General features: G+C 52.9%; 9 protein-coding genes across 9 annotated transcripts; 4 read left to right on the top strand and 5 right to left on the bottom strand.

Moving 5' to 3' along the window:
• Positions 1–599: 599 nt before the first annotated feature.
• Positions 600–1,061, bottom strand: J4E92_006522 (uncharacterized protein; the record flags this gene model as incomplete). Its single annotated transcript, XM_051497889.1, has 3 exons — positions 600–664; positions 749–932; positions 1,038–1,061. 3 exons carry the CDS (start codon positions 1,059–1,061, stop codon positions 600–602), a joined length of 273 nt encoding a protein of 90 aa, XP_051351615.1.
• A 410-nt stretch (positions 1,062–1,471) lies between these two features.
• On the top strand, positions 1,472–3,716 carry J4E92_006521 (uncharacterized protein; the record flags this gene model as incomplete). Its single annotated transcript, XM_051497888.1, has 3 exons — positions 1,472–1,609; positions 1,660–2,517; positions 2,568–3,716. 3 exons carry the CDS (start codon positions 1,472–1,474, stop codon positions 3,714–3,716), a joined length of 2,145 nt encoding a protein of 714 aa, XP_051351614.1.
• Positions 3,717–8,062: 4,346 nt separating this feature from the next.
• Positions 8,063–9,391, top strand: J4E92_006520 (uncharacterized protein; the record flags this gene model as incomplete). Its single annotated transcript, XM_051497887.1, has 1 exon — positions 8,063–9,391. The coding sequence occupies one exon, from the start codon at positions 8,063–8,065 to the stop codon at positions 9,389–9,391; it is 1,329 nt and encodes a 442-aa protein (XP_051351613.1).
• Positions 9,392–12,558: 3,167 nt separating this feature from the next.
• Positions 12,559–13,283, bottom strand: J4E92_006519 (uncharacterized protein; the record flags this gene model as incomplete). The annotated part of the gene is made up of 2 exons (XM_051497886.1): positions 12,559–13,028; positions 13,082–13,283. 2 exons carry the CDS (start codon positions 13,281–13,283, stop codon positions 12,559–12,561), a joined length of 672 nt encoding a protein of 223 aa, XP_051351612.1.
• Positions 13,284–15,150: 1,867 nt separating this feature from the next.
• On the bottom strand, positions 15,151–15,692 carry J4E92_006518 (uncharacterized protein; the record flags this gene model as incomplete). Its single annotated transcript, XM_051497885.1, has 2 exons — positions 15,151–15,371; positions 15,440–15,692. 2 exons carry the CDS (start codon positions 15,690–15,692, stop codon positions 15,151–15,153), a joined length of 474 nt encoding a protein of 157 aa, XP_051351611.1.
• A 575-nt stretch (positions 15,693–16,267) lies between these two features.
• J4E92_006517 (uncharacterized protein) lies at positions 16,268–17,113 on the bottom strand (the record flags this gene model as incomplete). The annotated part of the gene is made up of 1 exon (XM_051497884.1): positions 16,268–17,113. The coding sequence occupies one exon, from the start codon at positions 17,111–17,113 to the stop codon at positions 16,268–16,270; it is 846 nt and encodes a 281-aa protein (XP_051351610.1).
• Positions 17,114–18,914: 1,801 nt separating this feature from the next.
• J4E92_006516 (uncharacterized protein) lies at positions 18,915–19,958 on the top strand (the record flags this gene model as incomplete). The annotated part of the gene is made up of 2 exons (XM_051497883.1): positions 18,915–18,921; positions 19,024–19,958. The coding sequence occupies 2 exons, from the start codon at positions 18,915–18,917 to the stop codon at positions 19,956–19,958; spliced, it is 942 nt and encodes a 313-aa protein (XP_051351609.1).
• A 2,171-nt stretch (positions 19,959–22,129) lies between these two features.
• J4E92_006515 (uncharacterized protein) lies at positions 22,130–23,683 on the bottom strand (the record flags this gene model as incomplete). The annotated part of the gene is made up of 1 exon (XM_051497882.1): positions 22,130–23,683. One exon carries the CDS (start codon positions 23,681–23,683, stop codon positions 22,130–22,132), a length of 1,554 nt encoding a protein of 517 aa, XP_051351608.1.
• A 1,461-nt stretch (positions 23,684–25,144) lies between these two features.
• J4E92_006514 (uncharacterized protein) lies at positions 25,145–25,960 on the top strand (the record flags this gene model as incomplete). Its single annotated transcript, XM_051497881.1, has 1 exon — positions 25,145–25,960. One exon carries the CDS (start codon positions 25,145–25,147, stop codon positions 25,958–25,960), a length of 816 nt encoding a protein of 271 aa, XP_051351607.1.
• Positions 25,961–26,983: the final 1,023 nt, after the last annotated feature.

Genomic DNA, 26,983 nt, shown 5'->3' with positions numbered 1-26,983 from the left:
GGGCGTTTTCCACGGCTCCGCTTTTCATCTTTTCTGCGCGTTTTGATGTCCTGTGTAGCATAGAACCTGCCCATGGCCGGTCGGGGGCGGAGATGATACATGTATAGAATATATCATTGGCAACAATTATGGTTTTTGAGATGCAGGCAATGTCTGGAATGTGGGGATCAGTGATAACCATGACTTCTGTAGCTCAAGACGTATCCGACATTGGTATAAACTGGTTCTCCATATATTCGGTGCCTGTCCTGCGTCTACACGCGGACTGTAATGACCCCGCTGGTGGCATGTTTCCTGAATTAGTCCCAGTCCTCGCACGATGAGTCGAACCTGCTCCATTCTTGGCCTAGTTTCTAGGGGACTACATGGCATATAGATACGGACGAGGCTTGAAGGATCGAACTGAAGCATGTATATTGAAAACGTGACCAACTCGACGTCTATGTTGTACAAAAGGTACATAGTACAAGAGATTGGTATCTCGTAGATGTCGTACCACTATTGACTGCTCTCCCCACCCAGCCGCTTCTCGGCTCGATGGGACCCGGCCGCATTATGCCCATGCTAACGTAGGAAACGGAATCACTCTGGGTGTGCGCTTATTTGTCGGTTATGCCGAGGAGTGTGTTGAGGTCGGCGTTGGGGTCTTTCGGGTCTGCGATGGCTGTTTGGTTGTCAGTATATATTCTGCTGTATCATACACATGGCCAAGTTGGGAATTTTGACATGTGTCGTCGGTCTGACGTACCGCCTGATGACTTTGGCTGTTCTGAGGGGTGGTCCCGTGCCCATTGTTGCTTTGCTTGCCTGATCAATGACTCCTTGTGCTCCCAGTCCTTCTGTGCGGCCTTTGCCCTATCGGCGGCGGATAATGAGAGCTGGTGGTAGGCACCGTAGAAGACGCCGAATCCGAGGGCGGACCATCGGAGGACCTGTAAATACCACTATTAGCCTGGTTGTTCCATCTCTAGAGCTAGCGGAAGGCCCAAACGGTCGTGCTAGAGACCTTGGCAAGCGCTTCGAGGGGCAGAGCGTACGTTGACACCGACGGAAGTGGACATGGTGAGGGTCGTGCGAGGACTTGCGATAGGCGTTATCGAGCTCGTATATGTCCAATGGCAGGTATTCCGGACGGGCGATGAGAAGTCACCGCTGCAGGGGATCCGGAGAGTCGGGACGAGGGCGTCGGGGCGGATGCGAGATGTTGGGCGTTGAGCTGTGAAAGTTGAGGTTGGCTGGCGCAAGATTTGGTCGGGATCGCTGGCTGCGAGCTAGTGCGTCCCTGAACCACCACCGCTTGGCGCGACAGCATCACCCGACGCGCCTGCCTTTGTGTACATTGCACTTGCCTTTGTCTGTGGAAAGTTAAAGGCGGGGAGGAAACAGCCTCTGGACACACGACGCAGCTTAAGTCTTCTACCACAGCGCCGACACATACCCGATCAAGCATCCCACCTCGCCCGTCTCCGCCATGGAGTCGACAATGCAGCAGCGGCGCGATGAGATTCTCGCAAAGAAAGCCAAGTTGGCCGAGCTCAAGCGCCAGCGAGAACTGAGGAAGGCCGAGTCAGCCAGCAGGCAATCTGCGACTGGTAGTCCTCTAGGAGAAGTAGGTTACATGTCCAATTGCATCTAATCAGTGACTGACTAACGTTACAGGTCCTCTCGCCGACACCAAGACGCAGCGAAGACCTCGACCGCAGAACCGACGTCACCAACCTCATCAATAGCATCCTTGGGGAGAGTAGACCCGGTTCTACACAACCTGGCTCCCCGGCAGGCGCAGGACGACCAACTCGCCCGACATCGGTAGTCAGCGCAGGTCAACTGAGCAGCGACAATGAAGGATCCACGGGCTTCCCATCCCTCACCGGCATGGTTGACCGAGAGATGCAGACTCTCTCGCTTGCTCCGCTAGCGACAGTCTACGAGGCCGATGGCCAGGTCACCAATGAGGTCAAGAAGGAGAAGGAGATCATCACATACAGCAAGGGTGTACAAGCAAGCATAGAGTGGACCCCGTCGAAAGACCGAGGCATTGGGGGAAGCGACACGGAGCGCGACGAGAGCCCTACGCGGTCACCCAAGAGCAAGAGGCTGAGCCGGAGACAGAAGGAGAGGGACGAGGAGATCCGAGCGCAGCTGCGCAAGGAAATCGAGGAGGAGCTCAAGATCCTGCAGCAAGCGCCCGAAGAGGGTGCACAACAACCAGGGTCAGAAGAGAACTTCCCGTTCAAGACCCTCACAAACGAAGAATTGACGGCTGTCGAGAACTCGGAGGAGTTCATCGGCTTCGTCGAGCGCAGCACGAAGGTGTTGGAGCGAGCGCTTGACCAACAACTTGGCTACGATATCTTGGCAGACTACGCAAATGGTGGTGTAGACGTCGACGATGACGATGAAGGTTATGGTTCAAGCGGAGGCAAGAAGGGTCGCCGGATCAAGGAGATTGCACAGTTCTGGGATGAGCGATGGAGCAAGAAGAGGATGATCTCAGATCTGGGTTTCTCAACAAAGGTATGGAGTGCAGTGACGTCTGGCGATTATGACACTGACATGCTTCACAGTTCCCAGAACTCGTCCTTGCCTCGTACACCAAGAACCCGTCCGCGCCACACGACCCTGACGGTCTCGTACAAGTGTGGAACCTGCACATGCACGATCGACCCGAGTACATCTTCCATGCGCAGTCCGATATCCTTACTGCAAAGTTCTCCCCGTTCCACCCAAATCTCATTGTTGGAGGCGCCTACTCAGGGCAAGTGCTGCTATGGGACACTCGCGCGAAGTCCGCACCAGTGCAGAAGACACCGCTTACTGGCTCCGGTCACACACACCCCGTCTACTCGTTAGACATTGTCGGAACGCAGAACGCAAACAACATCATCTCGTGTTCGACGGATGGTGTTGTGTGTGGATGGACTGTTGACATGCTTTCACAGCCCCAAGAGTTCCTTGAATTGACATCACCACCGCCAGCCAAGACAGACGATATGGCAGTGACCAGCATAGCCTTCCCGCAATCGGATCCAACTTACTTCCTCGCAGGCACAGAAGAGGGTACCATTTACCCATGCCATCGCTATGACCGAGCCGGTGCGAAAGCAGGTGTAGACGGCCGCGTAAAGTACGCTGGCCATGCTGCGCCCGTTATGAGTCTAGACTTCCATCCCGCCAAGGGTCAGATTGATCTAGGGGACCTTGTTCTGTCGTCGAGTGTCGACTGGAGCGTCAAGCTTTGGAAGGTCCGCCCGCCGGCTGCTACAGGCGCTACCAACCCAACACTTCCTGGTGCAACGCAACAAGTAACACCTGTTCTCGACATCGCACGCGAAGATCTCGTTTATGACGTTCGATGGTCGCCTGTCAAACCCTCCGTCTTCGCGCTTGTTGACGGAGCGGGAAGTCTCGAAGTCTGGGACATAAACGTAGATGTCGAGGTTCCAGTTCAATCGGTCAAGCCCAGTGACGGTAAGCGTGGCGCGTTCACGAACATGCCAACTGGTCTTGGCTACATGAACAGGAGTCTGAACAAGTTGGCATGGGAGAGGAACGAAGGGCGCAGAGTTGCAGTGGGAGGCATGGATGGCGTCGTCACCATCTTCGAGGTGGGCGATGATCTTGGAGGTGTCCAGACACGTAGCGAGGAGTGGAGTGGCGTCAAGAGGTTGGTAAACCGGTTGGAAGGTCACGGTGATGGTACCAACGGGAAGTAAGATTCTATTGAATGTCTCTCAATGGACACTTCCAGGGCCTGGAGGACGGTTGTGGCAGTGCTTCAATACCCATTTCTTTTCAGCGAGCATCATTCTGGAGTCGGCAGTTCACTTTCTACCATACCCCAAGCATCACAAATCCACATTCTATACAGAGTACGCGGGCCCAGAACACTACAGGTGTGGCGGTGCATCGACGCTCGTCGCACAATTGCGCACGTCAATTATCCTAGCTCGGCGCGTTCTCGTCTCACAAACGGTGATCATGCCCAAACTCATGGTCTCCACGTTGCAATGCCATCAGGGCAGCCCGTTAGCGTACGAGGCTAAAGTTCTCCCCACCAGTTAAACCTCACGGATCCCCTGGTTTACCCAGCCACAGGTAAGCCGCACCTCCACACCTACATCATCGATGGCCAACAGGTTTCCTATCGCGAGACGGGTGCTCGGAACAGAGCATTGCATAGATGGGTCGGTGTCCCCGCTTCTGCCGGTGCAGGATCAACGAATCGAACGCCCGGTTACCGCCACTTCGCAAGCCTGATGAAAGTAGGTCTGGCTAGTACGTTAAAGCGCTGATGGTGCTGTCGCTTCAACCGGGTCCGTTCATCCGTCAACCACGCTTCTTATGATGCTTGGTGTCCTGCTCAAGCTCGTGCCGGCGTTGCGATGGCCCATTGTTTCGGCTGGTCAGGGCGCGAACCATGAACAAATGTAACTATACATTCTCAACCGCGAATTGGTTAACAGGAGCGAAGTTTACTGACATTGACCAATCTAGTGCAATAACTTCCTGCATATCCGCCGTTAAGGGTTACTTTCCCTGCAATACCACCCTGATTCCCGACTATACGTGCCTGTGCGAACAGTACCTATGGCGCGTCTCATGCTTCGACAACCACGCGTCGCAGCCAACATCGCACCCGGATCGTTCGACCGCCGAGAGTTATACGAGCGACTATTGTCTTGCGGCAGGTAGCATTGGCGCGGAGGAAGTGCGGAGGAACCATCAGCGTCAACGGAGACAGATTGGCGATCTGTTGTCCAGCATCGTTGGCGATGTCTCGTCAGTGCTGTCGAGCAATGGCGTTACGGTGCCTACGGCCGTTATCGAGAGTGTAGCGGGTAGTGTGGTGAATGCTTTACCAACACCTGCGAATCCTACGAGCATTGCGGCTGAGATCACGGCAACGAGTGCGACAGAAGAGGCTAGCAGTACAGCGAGGAGCAGCGGACCGACAACAACAGAGGCATCGTCAACTGCGGGCGCAGCTTCAAGTACCGCATCGGAAGAACCAACGTCGTCGAGTGCAGCTGCCGCAGGCGCATTATCCTCAGATTCAAGTTCGGGTCCCTCAACAGGTCTGATCGCTGGTGTGGTAGTAGGAGGGGTCGCAGCTCTGGCGCTAATTGGCATATTCGTCCTTCTTCTCCTCCGTCACCGGAAGAAGAAATCCCGAAGCGCGATGCTGAACGACAAAGAGGCCAGTCCCGCAGCATCTTCTTCGTCCGACCACTCCCCACCGACGAACGGCGCATACACACATATCCCGCATCCAAACACGTATTCTACCACTACTACCCTTCCCACGCAAACCGACAGGTCTTCAACACAACCAACAACAATGATGTCTCCTGTATCTCCTATGGAGTCTGGAAGCCAGGCACCATGGGCATCAACATCAACCTTTGGAGGCGCAACAGCCTTGGGAGCCGGTGCCGGCGCCGTCGCTGCACGTCACTCTCTATCTAGCGCTACCCCAGCACCCAGATACTCCGACGAGAAACCAGCACAACAATACCAATACATGGATTCTAAGATACCAGAAAGTAACGAGATGCCGACCAGTGCCAACGTCTGGGAAATCGACGGTAGAGAGATGCCACCGCCCAGCGAGTTGGATGCGGGGAAGAGAGATGGTTTAAACCTGGGCGATGTAGGCAGTAATACACAGGGACAAGGGCAGGTTCAGCAACAAGAGTATATCGCGTATAGTCCGCCTCGCGTGGAGCATGCGCAAAATGGCGAGTTTTTAGGCAATAGACCGGTTGGTCAGGCTCTTTGAGCAGGATGATTAAGTAACGAATTTATGAGTTTCTTACGCAATGTTTGGAAGTTCCATTTCGACTGTGTTGTCGATCAATCTTTTGTCGAACTCTGAACTTATCAAGATTGCAAGTCATTGTACGGACTGGGGAATTCCATGTCCAAGCCATAGTCCTGAAATGCCCAATCTAACTGAGAGTAGGATGCATCGAAGCTTGGCCAGATGTCAGTGAGATATCTTTGGAAAGCCTCGTCGCTATACAGAACTCCTATCTGGTCCGTAACAGCATCGTTGTTGGCTTGCATAGCCAGTGTTGAGACTGTGCTGTTGGATGTGGTAGTACCACGACGCGCATCTCGCAAGCTGTCGTGTGCACCATCGCTTATCAGTCTGCAAAGCCGCTTTGCAAGCTTAGCCACGCCTCTCACGCTGGTCCATCGTTCACTCAGGTCGTCGAGGGCACCGCAGCACTGGCGAAGGTCCTCTTTTGCTTTACGAATGTCTCTTACACGATCGTGTAAAGCGCGGTAGATGACCGTTGTGGACATGGACATGGCGTAAGGTACTAGTGGAAGCGGAGGAAGGCCTTCGCACCCTTCACGAGAGACTATCTCGAGCACTCTATCCGCGGACTTGAGGCGCCTATTGTATTGTTCGGTGTCTGGTCCGCTATAGCGACAGGATAGCATGGCGGCGACATGATACCATGTTTCCAGGTATACTGCTGCTTTAAGTAGGTTGAAGAGCCAAGTTGATAAGTATCTTACCTCGATGCGACATGTGGAACTGATCGAAATTACTCCCACTCGTAATTTCTGACAGCGAAGGGAACTCCCAGCAACTATCCACCGCGGTTGTAGAACCAGCTTTGTAAGCTCTAGTCGCGGTAGTCATGAGGTCTCCAAGAGCGAGGGAGACAGCCATGATTTGAGAGCGGTAGTCGTCTCTCTTCGGTACTATACGTTCAACTCCAATATCTGCATCATCGATGAAGAAGGGCGCTGCTGCCATGATTGGTTTACCAAGGCGGTCAAAGTTCCGGAGTGACCACCATAGATACTTGCATTCGTCGTTGTCAGGGTTGTCGGGTATCTTCAGGTGTATGCACATCGACCATGCTTCGCATATGGCCCGCGACAGATAACTGGACGCGCGATCCACGCCGGCTAACCCGTCGTTATGCAGGTGCATTAGTGCTAAGATCTGGATCTTGATGATGCGATTGGGTTCTAAATCTGCTTTGATGGCAGCATCGAGTCCAGCTAGAAGCTTTGATGCAAAGTCTAGAGGTTTGAGTAAAGGCCCGGAGTCAGTCAGTCGTAAGAAAGGAGCAGCGTGCTTTGTTTTGCAAACGACAAGGCATATCGCCCGGACTAAGTAGATAGATGCTTGTTCGTTACTGTGGTCGCGGAAGACGGCGGCGCCATCCGTGATGGGGGTGAGGTCATTCAACGTCGAGATGTACAAGGGTAAGAGAGCGTTCGTCGTGGTTTTGGGTAGTGACGCGAAAGCTCCTTCTTCCTCGAGATATCTTCGATATGACTCGGATAGGCTCGGCGTGGTGGTCCGGATTTTATGTTGCTCGTACCATTTCAATCGGCGCTGTGCTTCGTATACGGCGGAGGAAATGGGTACTATAGTTTGTGGCGCAGGTCGAGATGATGCTGCATGTACTGTCTGTCTCAATGCGCTTGTTCCTGGCTCAGCGTCTTCTGATAGAGCTGCGAGGACGGATTCAGGGTTGTATTCGCTCACGCGACCGGGGCTTGGAATGGGCTCGCCTATATCAGTGTACAGATGAGGCTCTTGCACTCGACTTCCTATTCCGCAAGTTCGCTCCTTTCTTCGATACCCGCGGTCCTCAAAATGGTAACATCGTTTCTTGCGTGACCGACAAGTGGAGCATGCTGCAGCCGTCCGTTTCTTCGGTGCTTTCCCTCCCGAATGCCATACAATCTCCATGTTTGCAGCAGAGTTCCAGAGCCATTAGCCGATCGAAGTGTGTAACAAGCGGGAGCAGTGTCGATGTGCTACCTACACTCTCCACTCCGCTGCTCCACCTGAACACCTGCAACGAAACACTCGATTACTGGACACCATCAATTTACTTCGCTACGAAGACCTCTGATTTGATGCTCCCTTGTTAACGATGCATAGTACCAATTCACCTTGAATCATGCAGACTGAAGTAAGATATCGTATAAAGGTGGGTGTAAGGCCACTCGGGTCGTCGCCAATTCCATATTCAAACTCCATCATCTTCTACTACTGTACATTCGAGTCTTCTCCCCTGAAACCATGACTTCTCCACAGGTCAAGCGCTATGTCATTGTAGGCATGGGCGTCAGATCCGCGTTCTACTACCAAAGTATCATCCAAGATTTCAAATCGAGCGCTACAGTCGTTGGTATATGCGATACCAATGAGACGCGCATGAAGGCTGCAAATGACCGCATTGCCGAGATTGGCGGCGAACGCGTCCCGATGTACAAGGCAGAAGACTTCGACAAGATGGTCAAAGAGCAAAAGGCCGACGTCGTAATCGTCACCACCATCGACAAGTTCCACCACGTATATTGCATCCGCGCTATGGAGCTGGGTTGCGACGCGATTACCGAGAAACCGATGACTATCGACGAGGAGAAACTGCAAGCGATGATCGATGCGGAGAAGAGGACAGGCAAGCAAGTTCGTGTTCTCTTCAACTATCGATATGCACCTCATCATACAAAGCTACGCGAGCTTGTTGATTCGGGCGTCATCGGTGAGATCTCAACGGTACACATGGACTGGATTCTGGATTGCGCACATGGATCTGACTTCATGCGGCGATGGCATCGAAACAAAGACACCAGTGGTGGTATCCAGATGCACAAGTCCATTCATCACTTCGACTTGGTACATTACTGGCTGAACACGGAACCCGAGATGGTCTACTGCGTCGGTAGCCTACGTTTTTACGGTAGAGAGAACGCTGAGAGACGTGGAGAGAAGAATCTAGGCGAACGCTATCTGGACAACGAGGCTGCGAAAGACGACCCGTTTGCCATTCATATCGACCAGAACGCCCAACTGAAGAAGTTATACCTCGAAGCTGAGCACGAGGATGGCTACATCCGTGATCGCAACTGCTTCGCTGACGGCATCACGATCGAAGACAATCTCTCCATGATTATCAAATATAAGAATAAAGCGGTCATGACATACAATACATATGCCTATGCGCCATGGGAGGGGTACCGCTGCGTATTCAATGGTAGCAAAGGCCGCATTGAGATAAACGTCGTCGAGGGCGGGTACTCAGCGGGTGGAGAAACTGTCACCAACGAAGGGCTCGGTGATCTCGAAGCAAATTACATCCAAGGCGGCGTGGAGAAGACGAATATCGTGGTGTATCCCTTGTGGGGACAGCCTTATGTCGTTGATGTTGTCAAGAGCGAAGGCGGCCACGGAGGAGGCGACCCTCTGCTTCTTCGAGATGTAATCGCTACCAGCGACGGTGAAGACAGCTTCAAACGCGCTGCGTACATTCGGGATGGCGGTAATGCTGTCCTTGTCGGTGTTGGTGCGAATCGCTCCATGGAGACCGGCCTGCCTGTTCAAGTGCAGGATCTTGTCAAATGGTAGTGGAGCTCTTTTCTGGCCGAAGTTTTGATGAATGGAACTGGATTCGACTCCTAGTAAGCTGTCCGTAGTGCAATTGCAACTGTTGTCGTAAGATTCTGATGACTGGTTGGTGTCTTGGTTTCCGATGGTAGATCTCAACGCCACAGCAAGCCATCAGCTTCTTTGTAACATACACTTCGCCTACAATAGAAATGAGTGCATATCACACTGCAGGATGTTGCGCGTCGTTTCGGCATCGCAAAATGTCGGGGTCCGGCAGTGGTTCGCGTGCGGCAGCATTGCGGAGACCCGAACGAGACAGCACTAAGCCTTCCCGACCAATGAGACACCTCCCATCCGGACTGACAGCCTATCAGAAACCAGGAGGCTGGCTGTCTCACCACATTAACGCGATACGCATCGCTGTTTGTGCTGGAAACTTACGTCAGACTTGTGAGTACTACACGCTCAATACGGCAATTCCTGGGTGGATAGTGATGATCCGGAGTATCGGGATGAACGCAGGGTCCCCTGGCATCCAAGTAAAAAGAAGCCATCGCCGTGAAGCTTGAAACCCTGTCACTCAGTGTACGCATCTCAAGAATAACCTACGTAACTTCAAACGTCGAGGAAGAACAGCAACAAGTTTCAAGACCTACCGAGAAAACACCGCCAACATGCGCAAATCCTCCCTCAGAAAGACGACCCTACTCTCCCTTCTTGGTATCTCGTCCGCGGCAACACAGTCATGGGGTGAGCCCTTCGCCGTCAAACCCGCAGCGGAAACATCAACAGAGAACCTGCTCCCATCCGCGTCTCCAACCCCGTCATGGGGTGACGCCTTTACCGTCGACAACAGCGTCAGTACACCAACGAGCTCGCTCCCAACATCAATAGCTGGAGCACCGAGTCTGGCAGTCGATACAGCATCACCTGTACCCTCTAACACATTGACCGAAGATGTTACAGTGATCACTGGGATTCAAAGTGCTGTTGGCTCGAGGACTGCGAGCTTTGACGCAAGTTCACAGAGTGTGATGGGGACGGGGAGTGTAGGAAGCAGTACACAGAGCGCTACGGGTGCTTCAGGCCTTGTAGAGGCTACCGGTGCTGCGGTTCCAGTGAGAGGATTCAAGAAGATGGGTTTTGCGGGGGCGATGGCTGGGGCTGCGGGAGTGCTATTTGTGTAGAGTTAGGAAAAGAAGAAGGGACATTGTGAGGAGGAGTGATTTGCTCAGCGGGCGATTTTTCTTGGATAGGAAGAGTGTTGGAAAGTCAATACCAGTTGTTCAGGTGCAGACACGGGATTGCTCTGGGCCATCACTTGGACTGAGAAAGAGCTACCAGAGTGAGGGGAGAGAGCAGTAGGACCTTGACGATTAATGGAAGGTTGGATGACGGTATTACGCAAAGATAGAGAAAAGGTCGAGTTTGCGGATACTATGGCATGACACCAGCTATGTGGCTACACAATTCTAGCTGCCAGCATGAAAGAGCTGACTGGTTCCTTTACAAAAAATATGATGTGGTCGAGTTCGTTCAACTCAACTTAACTCTACCTGGCGTTGTCGTGATCGTCGTCGCAGCAACGGTCCTGGTATCCTAGTCAAGCTAGAGTCAACGTGTCAGGTAAAAGTGAACGTTAACGATATGTCGACAACCTGGTCATAATACCGAAGTAAGGGCGAATGCAACAATGTCGGTTATCGAAAACGAGGGAAGCGGCTACGTAAGCATTGAGGCATTTAATGATGCCCAACGTTAGACTGTAGCCTTCGCATATGGCGCGGACTGAGGAATGGCGGAAGGCTTGCAGGATCAAGAGTACTTTGAACGGTGAGCCTAAGCAAAGGCGAAGACTCACCATACTGTTCAAGGCTCGGCTTCAGCTGCGCTTCATTAGTTCCCAGTTCGCGACCGCTCTACCATTGATTCAAGCCTTTTTGACTAGTCTCTCTTGCGACTGCAGACTAAATATATCTTTCAGCGCCGCCGCATTGGCAAGAAGGGCCTTTGAAATTTTCGGTATGCAAGGTATCAATCCATCTCTTCTAAAGCTACCAGGTCATCAGCCTCGGCCTGGCCGCCACTACTCGGCGCTAGCGTGTGCAAGCCGTGGCAAGTCCTGGTTCGATCAAAACGCTGTTGACCGCGTGATACAAGACATTTGACGCGCAACACACGGCAGCAGGCAGTGCTACATGTCTACTCTCTTTTGGGGTGGTAGGCGGGTGGCTTGCTTGGTAGGCTTGCGCAGTACTTGTAGTTAGTGATGGTGGAACTCGGTGTACGCCGGCTGGTTAGAAACTAGCTGATAGTGGCGATGCGGGTGCTGCTGCTGTTCGCGTCCTCGGGGCTGTGTGCTTGTCAAGACGCAACAGAGTGTCGAAGCCTTTGAGTGATATATGCGACAGAGAAGAGAGAATCGCTGAGGTGTAGTTACGGTGTGGCAATGAGCAGCGGGTTCTTGCAGCTTGCTTGATGCATCTGTGGAGAGGTGGGGAACAATCCCGCTGTGGGGTCACCTGGTCAGTCAACCACAGTTTTCCTGGCGCGACGAACGACAAGATGCGATCTTCAACTCCGCGTTTCAGGTTCTTGACACGCGCCAAACGCAACGTCATATTGCGCACACGCCAAAGAGTGATTGACCCCAGTACCTACCGTGTGCTACCAGGTTGCTGTGATAGACATGCGGGGATAGCGCGCATGCGACGCATAATGACAGCTTCGTACCACGGTACCGTTGAGACATGATGGATGCGGTACCACGCGGATGATTGATTGTGACGTCTGTGCTACGATGATAGAGATCTTCCAAGCATTGCGGAAGTAACAAAAGAAGCAGGGAAGCGGAACGGATGTTTCACGGTAAGTGCGCATAGGTCGAAAGCACCTATGCTCGCACAAGCAAAACTACATCTGAGACATCATGAGACGAGAGGCATGGTGTCATTGCACGCATCACTTGCAAGATCATGGATGAGTAGGCAAATGCTTCCATATTATCATTTTCTGCTACGTCTATACAAGCTCTTTGCATAGCGTTCCCATCAGACACACCCATCACGGATGCCAATGCTCGCGTGACTCAAATTGACAATAGATGCTATAGGGGGTTCCCACAGATTCTAATGCTAACATGTCGTAAAAGGACAATTATAGTATAGGGTCGTGAAGGGAAACGCTTATGCGAAGTAAGCGAAAGCGGCGGCGGCACCGAGCATGGCAGCGACGGGGCTGCGGATGTTGGCACCAGAGTCAGTGACCTCAGGAAGGCTGGCGCTGCCAGTGGCAGAGCCGGAAGAAGAGCGGGTAAGAGTGGCAGAGGTGACGGTGGAGTTGACGCCAGCGGAGGGGCTGATGGTGGCGGAAGCAGAGGCAGCGCTGGTGATCATGCTGGACTTGGCGCTCTCAATGGCGCTGCTGAGGGCAGCAGAGGCGGAAGAAGCAGCAGATGCGGTAGCGGACGAAGCAGAGGCCATGGCGGAGGAGACGGCAGAGGAGACAGGGGAGTCATCCTCCTCAGCACCACCAGAGAGGGGGAACTGGGCGGAGTAGTTGATGGTGGTTCCCTGCTGGATCTGGAGAGCGTAGTCGGGCTCGTTGACGAGAGACTTGGTAGGGGTCCACTCGAACTTTCCACCGGTAGCGGAAGCTGGAGTTCAGTTAGAATTGGAAGATCATATTACTGTCAGGTTGGCAACATACTGGTAAGAGTGGCAACGGTGTCGAGGTCAGTGGACTGTCCCTGGCGGAGGATGAAGGTGGTGGGGGTGTCGTCCGCGGGGGAGTAGGTGATGGTGTAGGTCTGGCCAGCAACAACACCCTCAGCAGGGAAGTCGTTGATCTCGAGGGCAGCGACGGCGGCAGCGAAGGCCGCGGTGGAAAGGATGGTCTCGAAGAAGCGCATGGTGACGGTAGTTGGATTGGTGATTAGGGTATTAGAACTGTAGTAGCTGTATGGGTATATGTAGTTGGATAAAGAACGAGTGACTGTGTACAGCGATAGTGCGACGTGGGAGTGAAGAAGGAAAGACGACGGTGGGCGACGCGGTATAATAAAGAATACGCTGACACCCAACGGCTACCTGGACCGGATCGAGACGCCAAAGCAACGGCAGAAGATGCAAAATTGCCGGACGAAAGCAGTATAGCTCGCTCTGGAGCTAATGGATGAGGATGCTCATGCGCCCAATCGGCCGTTCGCCAGTGAGACGCTTGGCCAGGAGCCCCCTTTTCCCTCTGTTCGCACAGCCCTCGAGGCATCTCGCCTAGGATCATAGCGAGCGTCTAGCCCAGGAGCCACTCACCGACGATGCATCCCGGCGCATGAGGAGCACACCAACGGCCGCCGTGCCACGATGCTAAGCTGTTTGGAGATTAGAATGCAGCCACCCAATAATCCGGGGAAAATTCAGGGGCCTTGCTGCCATCCTGCTGCCGCATAACCGCGCAGGAACATGAGGTGCCGATGCAGACTACAAGAAGATGGTGACAGACTGTCGCTCGAGATTTGGATGTTGAGTAAAGTTGCCGGCGCAAACTACAGGCGTCGAAGCTGTACCTGCATTGGCGCCAAGGTCTCCCCTGCTTACTCGGCCACCCCCGGCACCTGCCATCTTCTGTAACTTTGCTCGCCTAATATGTCAGCTCCACCACCACCTCATGCGAACGCCGGTCTCGCACATGACCTTAACCGCCGGGGGCGACGTCATCCTCTACCAGGGCGACTCCAATCGACGCCTTGATCTCCCCCTATCGATATGCGCCGACATGACTGCGATCTACGACCTTCCCTGGAAGACTTTGCCAGCCTAGGGGCGAGACTTGGTCGGTGCGACACCGGTGATGAGCCTACGGTTTTAGCACGGAGCCGATGGGTCTGCAGACGGCCCGAGATTTGGGCCCCACCCAAAGGAGATTTGACTGTGGGCTGGCCTCGACGAAAATGACCGGCAGCAAGATGCAAAGTTGGAGAATGAAGCGGTGACTATCGTTCAAAAGATCATATCGCACCTGGTAGATGTATATGCGCATTGGATATGTCAGAGCGGTATGTCGAGCAGGATCATGCCGTCTGCGCACATCTTAGCAGCATGCGCCTATTGCTTATGGTAAGCTGGATCATGTTATTATTACATTCTTCTAGACAATCGCATGCACGCCCAGCATCGGCAATGTTGGGACCAAGGACGACAAGAAAGTTACTGAAACGCAAATGACCGGCATTAATTGGACGATGTCATATGTGTATGGATGTAGAGAGTATCCTGTAGGGCGTACATGTCGCTGACAGCAACCTGCGGCATCGATCTCACTACATACAAGGGAAAACTTGAATGAGGTTGTGCTAAAGACAGGGAAGCAGCACGCATGCTGAACAGGTCTGCAGCCTACATGAAGATGAAAACATGCAAAGTCGGTGAACTAACGTCGACGTAGGCTCCGGGGTGTATATTCTTTTCCCCTTGTAGGGCTAATGTCGTTGTGAAAGCTGGAACATGCAACACAAGTCATGAGCAATGAAGACGTAGAGAAATGCTCCATTTACTAAGGAAGATCGCTGATGATCCTTATAATTCTCTTCATATACGTGCGTGCGGTGCATCTGGCTTCACCGCATATTTCATGGAGGCCCCCATACTGGAAAAAACCTGAACCCTCTGGAGCCTACATTGACACCAGATCTTTCAATCTGTTTGTTTTGTCATAGTGTAGTCTGCAAACCACAAACTTTTCCATGTCATATCCTGTCCGTCTGCATCCGCTCCACCACCTCAGGTGAAGACATCCTCCTCCCACTTCTTCTCTCTCTTGATGAACTCCTCAGCGTCATCGGGGAAGTCCTCTTCCATGGTGTCCTCCACCGTCTGAGCCTTCTTGCCACGGGACTTGGGAGTCGCCGTCTTCTTCTTAGATGGTGTAGCGTCCTCGGAGCCGGAAGACATGTCCTTTCTCTTCTTAGGAGTAGCCTTGGAGGTTGCTGGGGTAGTCTGACCTGTACAGTGTTAGTGTTGCGTCGGTAGAAGCCTGACCAGCGTGTAGTGAAGGACTGTAAATACTTACCACCCTTCTTGGCCGGTGCCACGGGCTGGAAAGTCTCGCCTTGTTCAGCACGGGCTTTCAGCTCCTTGGCCTTAGCCGTGATCGTGCGGAACTGATGTTCGAACGAGCTCGCAGTTCGGGTGCCGTCGAGGGCTGACATCATCTCGTACTGTGCCTTGGAGATGGTGGTGCTACCTATAGCCATCAGGAGGACAGAGACGCAATCTGCTGGTACCACCTTCTGGCCACTTTCGGTGGAAGCTTTGGGAGGCATGATGAAGATTGGTAGTAGGGCTTGTAGTTGTATTGATGCTGCAAAGCGTTGGTAGCGTTGAAGAAAGGCGACCTTGGGATGCAGAAGGATGGTGCCTGAAGTGCGGTGTCAAAAGAAGAGAGTAGAAAGCCTGAGGACGAGCTGAAATAGGCAGGCGCCTTACTACTGCGCTGGCGTAGTGAGAGAAGTCGCTGTCTAAGCAAAGCGGTGGTGACGGTGAGAGCTTGTGGGGCTTTGGACAGGTTCACCACTCACCTTCACCTAGACAAGGTAAGCCCATACCAAACCAGAAGCTGGAGAAAGACCGCGCTTTCCTAGGCCACGCAAAAGTAGGATAGTGTAGCCTACCTCCATGCTAGCCATTCAGGCGACTGTCCACATCGGAGTAAGCAGGTGAGAAAATTCGGTGTATCACACTCTGGACCACCTGTTCGACCATTGAAAATTACATGTCGGCCTCATAACACACTGTGAGCCACCTCTTCGGTCATTGAAAGTTGTGTGTAATTTCAAATAACAAACATATCCCGTATCGAGCACATCACCTGTCCACGGTCTTTCTACTCGCATCTTCACTAATCATAATCGCCCATCCAAGGCTCGATGCCGATCCATCTACTATCCTCTCTCTCCTGCTCCTTTTGCATCTGCTTGAGCCGCTCCATCTGCAAACCCGAAACAAAACGTAGGCCTCCTTGTGTCGGGCCAGCGCGAAGGTTCTCGCATTCGAAGCACTCACAACACTCTGGCATAAAGAACATAGTTCCGTGACCGCACCTCTTCACCTTCTCGAAGTACCGCTCCAGAGCCTGATCAGGAGTTTCGTCCCTAGGGCAGTTTGGTGTACGAACGGCTGCGTCATATACGTCTTTCAAGGAGTACACATTGCTCCAGTATCGCTTGCTGAACATGACGTAGTTGGACTTTCTTTTCACCCCAGCTGTCCTGAGCTGGTTCTCCCTCATGTGAAAAAGACCTGCAACATCCCCGCCCGTGATCGTCATCTGCTTTCCTTGAGTGTCTTTAAATCGGGAGGTTTCCGTCTCAGGAGCTGCACTGTCCCTCCTAGAAGAGGGTTTTGTCGGCGTTTTCACCGGCTCGGCGCTGGAGGCGTGCTCTTTCCAGTATAACAGCCCCTTCTTCACAACATGCTCTCCGTCCAGGTCCTTGCATGCCTTTGGTGTTCTGAGCATCCAATTCAGGTAGCCCTCATTGCGGCCTTCTTCATGGACCTGCTTCAAGGTCTTGCCCCTGTGCTTCCCCGTCTTCAAAATGTAGTGTGTATATGGGTCGTTCGTCGCTCGAGTGCGGTACTCCTCATCGACTTCGTTTTCAAGGGTCTCGTTGGCAGGAACGAAGCTGTTCTTGTTTGGGTTTGACGAATTGCCCCAAGCCTTCTTCGGTGTCCGGTAGGGTGGCATCTTCGGTCGCGCAATACAGCGGGTACGATACGGGGGCTAATGCAGAAGCGTCGGCTGTGGTGGAGCTTTGGCCGTGCGGGAAAGATCAACCTAACTATGTCATTGTACCAGCTTTCCACAAGGTGTACACGGGTAATAGTGTACTTACTGCTAAGAGCGTATGTCAATGAATCGAATGATAGCGGTCGAGTTGAAGACAGTTATGAAGTTTATGATTGTTGAGTCTGCGACGCGGCCGCGGGAATGACGGACTGTGCCGCCGTGCGAAACCCTGGCTGTGACGTACCCTTGGTTCATCACCAATGCTGCAATTGGACACTCGACAGCTGCATACATCAAATTGCTTGTGAGATCGACAAGAATGCTATCTGTAGTTTCTTTGTTTCGCATCATGCCTACAACTTGGATGCGTCTGGCTAATCAGCGATGTGTCTCTCTGATCACGAAGCATCTTTCCGATCCATAGGAAATGCGAAGGTCAGCAGCCATCGCCGTGACAATCAGGAAGCGGGAGGCATATCGCGACGTTCGTCAGAGGCATCAACGTTGAATTCTTACACTCGATAAGAGATCGAGATCCTAGATGTTCATTCTTAACAAAACGATAAGTGCACCCCATTTGAGGGAAAAGGTATACACCTAGCTCGGCGAAGTGCAATTAATTCAAAGGAGGCTTAGAAGGCTACAATGCCTTAAACAATCTACAGCCTTGGATTTTGATCGCAATGTAGGCTTTAGGGCACCTGTTAAGGTTTCCTCTTGAATGGGGTGAATGCTAGCTTTCTTCGATCATGCCAGTTACCACCAGTGTTTAGGCGCACGGTCATCGAATTCAGAACGCGTGCATGTCGCAATGCTCGACCCTAATCTTATATTCAGGTCGAATAAGACGTTGAAGCCTAAGGAATGTGTGTAGACGCAATGTTCTTGTGTTGGAAGTGGCTGAGAAGGTGAGGGGTAGGAGCATCCATGGATGGGCAGATTGTTGCCCTTGGCCTAATCGAGCTAGTCAGTCGCGAAACTCACGTTTTCACGCGAGATAACCGCTCATTTGAGACAACATGACGTCGCACGCTACGCGTCAGAACCCTTTGACTTGAACCCCATCATTCCAATAACACCAACTGAATACTATTCTACTACCTTGCGTCATGTCAGGCGAACCGAAGTCTTCCGTGGCAGCACCGGCACCTTATTACATTTCGAAGTCGGCTATCTGTACCAACAGCAAAGGCGAGAGCATTGGTAATGGTCTTTTTGCTAACCGAAGGTTTGGTTCGGGCGAAGAGATCGCAAGCTTCACGAGGCCTCTTGTTGCTTCATTGGAGACGGAACGGCTGCTCGATACCTGTGCGAATTGTTACCTCTGGACTGAAGGTTCATCGACTGGAACAAGGTTGTATGTACCGGAAGGCGCAAAAGTGAACAAGTGTGCTGCATGCCAGATATTCCGCTACTGCAGCAAGGTACGTCGAGTTATCTGCGGGTATGTTCGTAAACTAATATGCATCAGGCATGCCAAAAGGACGCATGGAACCGGGGACATAAGCATGAGTGCAAGATGCTGAAGCCAACGGCTGGTAGACCCCTCCCCAAAGCCTTACTTGCATGTATGGAACTATTCATTAGGCGAAAGCATGGTCTGATTTCCGATGAAGAATGGGAGCTGCTTTGTCGCTTACCTTCGCACATTGACGAATTCAAGCGGAACGGAACCTACGAGAATATCGAACTCATGGCTATGGGTGTCGGTCAATTCTCGTTGTTGCAAAACCTTTTCGACAAGGACTTTGTTGCAGCGATGTATGGTCGAGTAAGTCTGTGATGGACTCTTCTAACTCTCTCACTGACATGTATGAAGGTAATGTCAAATGCTCTGACACTGATCACACCTACGTTAGATCCTCTAGGTATCATGATCGACCCTACACTCTGCCATATGAATCACTCCTGTAACCCGAACGCATACATCATGATGGACGGTCCGCGAGTAAGCATTCGTACACTCCGACCCATCAAGAAAGACAAAGAAATCTACATTTCGTACATTGATGCTACGAATCCCTACCACAGGCGACAAGAAGAGCTCCAATCCCGCTGGTTCTTTACCTGCCGCTGCGCCCAATGTCAGGAAAAGGCGACTCTCCAGGAAGACAACTGGCTGGTACCATCAAGGCCTGGATGGGTCTTGGGAGCCGAAGTTGCGTCCATGGCAGAAACTCAGGAGAAGCTGTTTGGTCTCTATGCGGAACTCCAAGCAACAGAGAGCCCCCTGCTTGTGAGAGCAGCGATCAGGCAAGCACTCAAGATATGCCATGAGGCAATGTTTCTGCCGATTTATCGACAGCCATATGCTGCACTCCGCGACGACTTGATTGTAAACCTGCTTTCCGAGGGACGTTACCAGGACGCATGGGCGCAATGTGCAAAGCGGTACAAGTACATTCTTCCCAAGCTCTACCCAGTCTCGTTCCACCCGGTCCGGGTAGTACAAACATGGCAGATGGCGATGTTGGCCGCATACCTAGCAAGTACTCCAGAGGGTGTAGGTGCACCAGAGGTGAATATGGGTCTCATTGCCATGATGTTGGTAAAGCAGGTGTTGAATGTAGCGCACCTGAGTCATGGGCCGGCTAGTGCATTCACAAAGAGTGTGAAGGCCAAAGCGGAAGAGATGACGGAAGAGCTCAAGAGGAGTATTGGAAACGCAAACAGTGATGTCATGAACAGGGAGCTTGAGGTTCAGAGAGACAGGCTGATGGAGATGGGGGATTGGGCTCAGGACGGCCAGATAGAGGAACGGGCAAAGATTCTAACTCTGCACGAGAAAGCCTTCAGTGTATGAGCACAGCCACCCCGCGCGTGCGTGTTCGTGCTATAGGCAAGGCATATAAAAGTCCACATGGCAATTCTACCTCTTACTCCTCAACAACAATACCATTTTTCACAAATTCAAAAAGCCGACCAGCAGCTCGTGATGGCTCTTCGCTTGTTCCTCTTCTTCCAAAACGTCACAGCAAAAGTTTCATGTGCGACCTGGCGACCCTGGATACCTGCATACAAACAACCGGATTATCCATAACAAAACGCATGGTGCGCATATCGATGGAAATGTGTCATCATCAAAGCTGCGCATCAATGTAACATGTTCGGACTGTTGACGGTAACATCCATGTCACCGGGATCTTCTTGCGCCGGCTAACTTCCATCTGTATGAACATCCCTTCCACAGCTCTTTCTTCCTTCCGCGAGCGCATGAATGAGAAAGTACCAAAAACGATGTACGATATATTGATGTTGCCTGTGAGTCAGCAGCGCGTTCCGAAAGCAAAACACCCTACCCGCATGTCCCTCGGAGCTAACCATCGGCTTTGGTCTATTCTCCTATGGTCTAATTCACCAAAAAAGATATGGCTCGAGTACATGTTCGGCGCCTGTGAGAGCAAGTGGAAGAAACGTCAAAAACGAACAGAACTTTTCATGTGGGACATGTTGAGCGGCGTCGTATCAAAATTGATTTGGACCAATTCCATGTTGCGTTCTGCTCTGGCAGTCGACATTAGTGCACTACCATATACAAGAAAAAAAGCTAAACAGGTCTAGAGCCTATATCAACGTTAGGTTACCTGTTGTGCATGTTTCTACGTCATCGCAGGCTGCAGACCTGTTCAGTCTTTTCCCAGGTTGATGTGGCACCGTCCACCGCGTCCATACACATCGAGTCGCAGTGCCATCGGTAATCTTGCCCTACACTGCTCCTTCTCTAAAACTCAAAAAGCTACCAACAGCAATCCATGTCCAGCACTGGGCTCTTCCATGTGCTATGCTCTGCGCCGCAGCTTCCAAATATTGAAGCTCGCGCTTACTTCGGCCATGAAAACCAGTTCAAAGTTTACAGCAATGTATTACTATCCCTATCAAAGCTCAAACTGATCCAAGCATGGGCAGTCGCTCAGCCTTCCAAAAACACATATAGCATTTGATCGTGGGTATCCTAGGAACACGGGGTGTGGACGCGTCTGCCCTGTCGATCAAGCTAGTGATACAAGGGAGTACCATGCTGCGCCATGTGATGATCTGGAGAAAGCTAACTCTAGCGGGAGTGTGTCGGCAATCATCACGACATTCATAGGTCAACCAAAAAAGGGCCTTTGAGCGGAGGCGCCGGTGCTAGATAGTGAGCGTGTCCGCCAAAGGAGTTACGTTCTGATGCAAGCGCGCTTTGCGACAGCCAGCGTCAAACTATTGTTATGGTGTTTCGATGGTTCGTGTGATCTGGTTTTGGATTGACTTGCTCGGCGAGCAGATCGAGCAGATCGACTAGATGACGTGTGAGCTGGATTGGAACAAGTGTCCGCTGGGCGAATCACATTAAGCCTGTCAAATAGAGTGGTAGGAGGGCGTGCTCGTTCCGATACTGCAAGGGAGTGGATTATGGCGTTAAGGTTTCGACGGGCTTGTCGATCGGCAAACTGTCACGCTAGACCAGGGCTGAAGAACCACGGCAGAAGCAATATAGGGTTCGAAAAGGTGAACTAGTGAGATTGGGGCTTGCATGAGATACGTGCGATGGACGCAAAACGTGCCACTATAGTAAGCCCTATGGTGTGATTGTGTAGTGCCTTGCGTCAAACCTTCGTAAATCGACGCGCGATTCGCGCCATGTTTCCCCACAGCTCGGTGAGATCGGTTTCGTAACGAGACTCAGTCGTAGTAAGAATTAATTAATTATTACGTTACCTGAGAGAATGATGCGTGATGATGTAGCCATTAGAGAGCAGATTGGTAAGATTCGTGAAATGGGTATCTATGTTGGAGAAATTGGCGTTGAGAAATGCCGCCGTACAAGAATATCGCCGAAGCGGGGGTATGCTGGATATCGCTAATCGCAAAAGTTTGTACACAAGTTGGCGTATCAGGAGCCGAGTGTTTTTGTAGCACCGGTCGATGATCGCTCAGGTTCGCACGAAGCTACCCACTGGGAGTCAGTCAATGCACGAGCTTTGCCCGCAAAGCCTATCCTCTCGACACCGCCTTTCCAAACATTGACAACCGACTTTTCTTGGGCTTACCTGCTGCCCCTCGCTGCTCCTCCCATGGTGAAACGTCATTGATCTGAAGTCGCCTACCAAGACCTAGACGTTCACGTGGAGACTCATACCAATGCTTGGAGAGCTCGGATGGCGCAATAGTAGATGGAGCAATGGAATACGAATCGTCATCGTCGTCATCGCGATCCTCTTGAAGATCATCAGTGCTGGCTAGCGACGCTTCGTACAATGTTGGTAGCGCTGGAGCTGATGGTGTCCTCCTATAGTGCGGCATGTGTGTAGACCGCTGAACTGGCGGTGGGCCCTTCGTTGCCATTGGCCGACTGAAGTTCTGGACCGGTCGCTGAGGGGCGTAGTGTGGGATAGACGATGCATCCAAGGGCGACTCGTAGATGGCGAGCGGTTCGCTTTGTCGGCGCTCTACAACAGGTTGGGGTTGGAAGAGGAAGTCATGTGAGTCGGGCACATCGCCAAAATTGTTTTCAGCAGGCGCCTGAACAGCATGAGCATCCGTTCCCCATGCTCCTTGGTTGGGCCGGTCGTTCAATTTTCGGAAGATAGTATCTGCAGTGTCCATGACGATCGTATCTGCGGATGTCGTCGAAGAGGCTGGAGAATGTGGTCGCGAGTCTACTGATCCGTCTATGCTTGGGCGATCGCTCGAAGTGGAGTTCGAGAGTCGAACTGGTGACTGCGTGGTAGAATCATAGGATGCGCCAGCGCTCTCTGATCTGGGAGGTAACGCGACAGACGCAGCGGGGTCATCCGGGAAATAGTAGGACATCTCCGGGAGCGTGGTAGTTGATGGCGAGGATCCGAGGCCAGAAGCTCCATCTCGAATAGTAAGGTTTGATATGGAGGCAGATGCGACAGAGTTGGGTGGGTTACGGGTGCCGTCTGTCATGACAGAGAATCTCGACTCGTTCCAGGGCGCGTTCTTGAGAGGCGAGCCAAAGGAGCCCTTGGACGATACGCTGATTCTATTGTCCTTGCTGTATGCGCTTGTTGTTGAGTACCGGTTTTTGACGGATTCAGGAACCCCGTCCCATTTTGAATTGACCTTGGGGACAGAATTTGGGAGTTTTTGGCCGACATAGTTGCTGCTGGCTCTTGACTGCGGCGTAGAGGTTCCGGAGTTGAGGTTCTGCTTGCGCTGCTGCTCTTTGAACTGCTCCAAAGCGACTTGAGACGGTTCCTTTAAAGAGAGAAAACCGAGCACGGAGCCCTTTTTCTTCTTCTTCGATGACTTTGAGCCATTTGACGAAGAGTTGCTGGAGGATATGGAAGCCAGACTGGATGACGTCAGGGAGGTAGTGTCGAAGGACGGACGGGAGATGTTCGAAGGAGCGTTTGGATCCGGGGTCGCGGGCGGCTCTTGACTATAAGCAGAGTCGGGCCCAGAGTCCTGGGAAGCAGAGTCGGCGATGGAAAGGCTGTCGGACGGAAGCGGATTTCTGTACTTCAGCTTGGGCATGCGCGCCAGCGGGGACTGTGCTGTTAAGTCTGCATTCGGAGCCATGGCTAACGAAAGTGATTTCGGTCGGGTGGGCCCTTAGGGTTTAGCGGCCAGTCAGTGCCAGTTTGATCGTCGTTTGATTGGCAGGCCGTCGCTAAGGCGTAGCGCATGTCATGCAGGTGCAGGTAGCGGACAGTAGTCGAGGGTCGAGAAGTGAGGAATTTGAGTGGCATTTGGAAGGATGATATGGAGGTGGAGAGGTGAGGGTCGAGGACGGGACGGCAGATGAGGGAAATGGGCGTGCCTGTACCGAGCTGGAGAGTCTGCAAGTAGAAGGCGCAATTGAGGGCTCCAAGGCTAGCAAAAAGCAAGAGCGACTCACCGTGGAGGACGCAGGCTGGGACGGGTACGCTACGCTTCAAGAGACGTGATTCTGATGGCTATCCACGCGGCACTGCCTATCAGAGTATTGCTATTGGCGGGCTGAGCATGGCGTTTTGGTGGATTACTTGGGTGGCTTCTCGCTCTGGCGCTGACCCTTGCAGGCGTTCGGCTGCGTAAGACTCTCATCTGCGAGGATGTCGCCGGACTAGACGGACGCGTTTTGCGACATGCAAATTGGCAATCAGAGGGCAGATCTTGAACGCCGTTATGTCGGCTGTGGGTTGGCAGTTGCTTCAGAGGAGCGCACTGACACTGCCTCGTGCCGATGCCGTCTTTAGCCCTTACTTTGTCTCTCCTATATCCCTCAAGGAACTTGCCATTCTGTTCGACCAGACCGCATGGAGGTCGGATAGACATGACGAGATTCAGACGTCGGGAATAGCGGCGCGTCACGCAATCGCTGTCTGAGAATGCCACGCACGGCCACAAGCAAGTGCAACCGAGGTCAGTGTGCAACTGGCATCGTGATGGTGTAGACGGAGTACTCGGAGCGCGGATTACCATGTTCGGACACTCCTTTCTGGTCGCAGCTGAATAGTAGTATGATGGACATTGGATATACCCTTCCAATACTACAGACCATCATGTGACACTCTTACTCGAATACGACAGACGAGGCTCAAGATCTCTTCTGCTAATCTCATCGAGTGTTGTCGGCGGACTGTGTGACGTGTGGCGGTTGATGTTGGATGGCCGGCTTTGTTACAAGATAGACGAGATCGACTCCCGTACAGCCGAATCGCAGCCAAAGAAATTATCGCCCGCAGGCCGGCTCCGCACAACCCTCGCACTCATCTCGCGACGTGTCGACAGCAGCAGCCAGCGTGGGCGTTCCCGCGCACAATCTTGCACGACCGACATCCCCCTCGCAAATCGCACCTGGCATGGACGGCCCCGGCACAAGTCTAGACAGCGCCTAAGACGCCGCCACCTCGCGGCGAACCACCGCCGGAGATTTACCAGCAGCGCTCCCAGGCCTCTGCGTGGCCTGACCTTGCTTTCACCGCAGCGTGGTCGCCGATCGCCCTCCTGCCACGACTCTCCGGCTTTGCGCCTGGCGACGTCTCCCTCCACCAAGCCATGCCTGCGCTCCTGGTCGATACGAACGCGCGCCCGGTGTCCTCCAGCGATGCCTCGACCGCCTCGGAGCACTCTGGCGCCCGCTCCAAGTCGCCCACGCCCGACCGCCCGCCTGTGTCACCTCTCACGCCCACGGCCTCCGCTGCCCAGTTAGCTCCTGTGGAGCGCACCGAAGCCCGACCCCGCCCTGCCCCTCCGCCCACGGCCACCTTCAGACCGCAACCGCCGTCCGTCGCCATATCCGAGAGCGAGAACCCAGATGCCATCGCCCTGCGCTCCGCCATCTCGCTCCTGCAGCTGCAGCGCGAAAAGAGCAAGCGCGACCTGAGGGCCCTCCAGGACCTCAAGGCAGCCGCTGTATCCGACCCGCAGGCGTTCGTGCGGTCGCTACAAGAACAACGCGCGCAGGCCTCCCAGTCGCACCAGGACATCCTCACGCCAACACTGGCCGGTCTGTCCGACGCAGCAAGCAGTAGCGAGCATGACGCGAACAGCGCAGACACGCGCAAAGATTCCACGCACATGGAGGCGAAGCCAGACCCACCCAAGTTCCCCGCAATACCGCAGCCGCAGAACATCGTGCGATGTCCACCCGTCAACTGGGACAAGTATCACATAGTCGGAGAGCCACTAGACAAGATGCACGAGGAGCAGAAGAAGTGGCCGGGCTCTGCTGAACCTCCGCGCACAAAGTCTGGCCAACGGGCACCCCCGCACTCAGTGACCGCGCCCTACTCTCCCTTCACCGACGGCGTCAGCGCTGGCTCGTCGTCAACAGCCCAACCCACCAAGAACTCCAAGAAGACGCCCTCGTGAGGCCGGATAGCACCGTGCCAACCGGCTGCGACCCAACACCAAAGCGCAATGCGCAACACTTCATCACTACCACAACCGCTTATAACTATTCCACTCCAAAAGTCCGAGAGCACAGGCTGCTCTACGAAAGTAATGCACTTATGGTCATCATGATAGACGATGCCTCACGAATAGACGACGAGACCATAGCGATAGACCCGAATACAAACAGACTAGACAAGCCAGTCCTTGACCTACATGGTGCGTTCGATCACTCACCTCACTCATGGAGAAGTCTGAATACGACGGAGCCGACATCAAGATGGAAACATGCAAAGTAGGTGACCCAACGTTAATGTAGGCTCTAGACCTGTCCCAGTTTTCTCTTGTGTGGGGTGCACTCATAGGCGATCTTGTTGAATCCAGCTTCTATTTGTGTCACCGTAGTCTGCATCGATTCGTACCTGCACACGCACGTTGCGGCTGTGCACCCCACAGTGGTCCCGTCCCGTGTGGCTGGCACATCTGCAAGCGCCGCGCTCCTGCCTACACCGATGCAGAGATTGACAAGAGTGTCGGCACTCTTTCTTTTTTCAACTCTGCCATCATCACCCAACCAAAAATCTGGGCACGTCAAGTTCCTGACGTTCCTGCTTTACCCCTGCGCATGTGCTTCGCTTAGCGCTGCGCTACGTCATAGTCCCAGGGTCTGTACACCACACGCCCAGCAACACGTCAACATCGTGGTCAGTGTGTTGAAAAGGCCCTGATTCGTATTCAATGCCGTTGATCTTGAGGCTGAGGCCCCGTTGGTTGGGTTTGCTATTCGCTTGTTGCCATGGCCGGGCCCTAGCAGTGACGTGCGGGTCTTTTGCACGGTCGTCGCATCGCAAGCTTGTATTTGCGCGTCACGTATAAGTGGTTGACTCTGCCTTTATCGCCTTTGACGCATACTCAACATCTATCGCTTTTGTCTTTTATCTGCGTTTCAGCCTTGCAGCGCTGTTTGAATACATCGCCATTCACGCGTCGCACATAGAGGGA

This window comes from Alternaria infectoria (genome assembly GCF_024043175.1).
Source record: "Alternaria infectoria strain BMP 0036 chromosome Unknown scaffold_10, whole genome shotgun sequence".
Classification (NCBI taxonomy): domain Eukaryota; kingdom Fungi; phylum Ascomycota; class Dothideomycetes; order Pleosporales; family Pleosporaceae; genus Alternaria; species Alternaria infectoria.
Note: the sequence above shows the minus strand (reverse complement) of the source record. Positions and strands in the feature narration are given on the sequence as shown.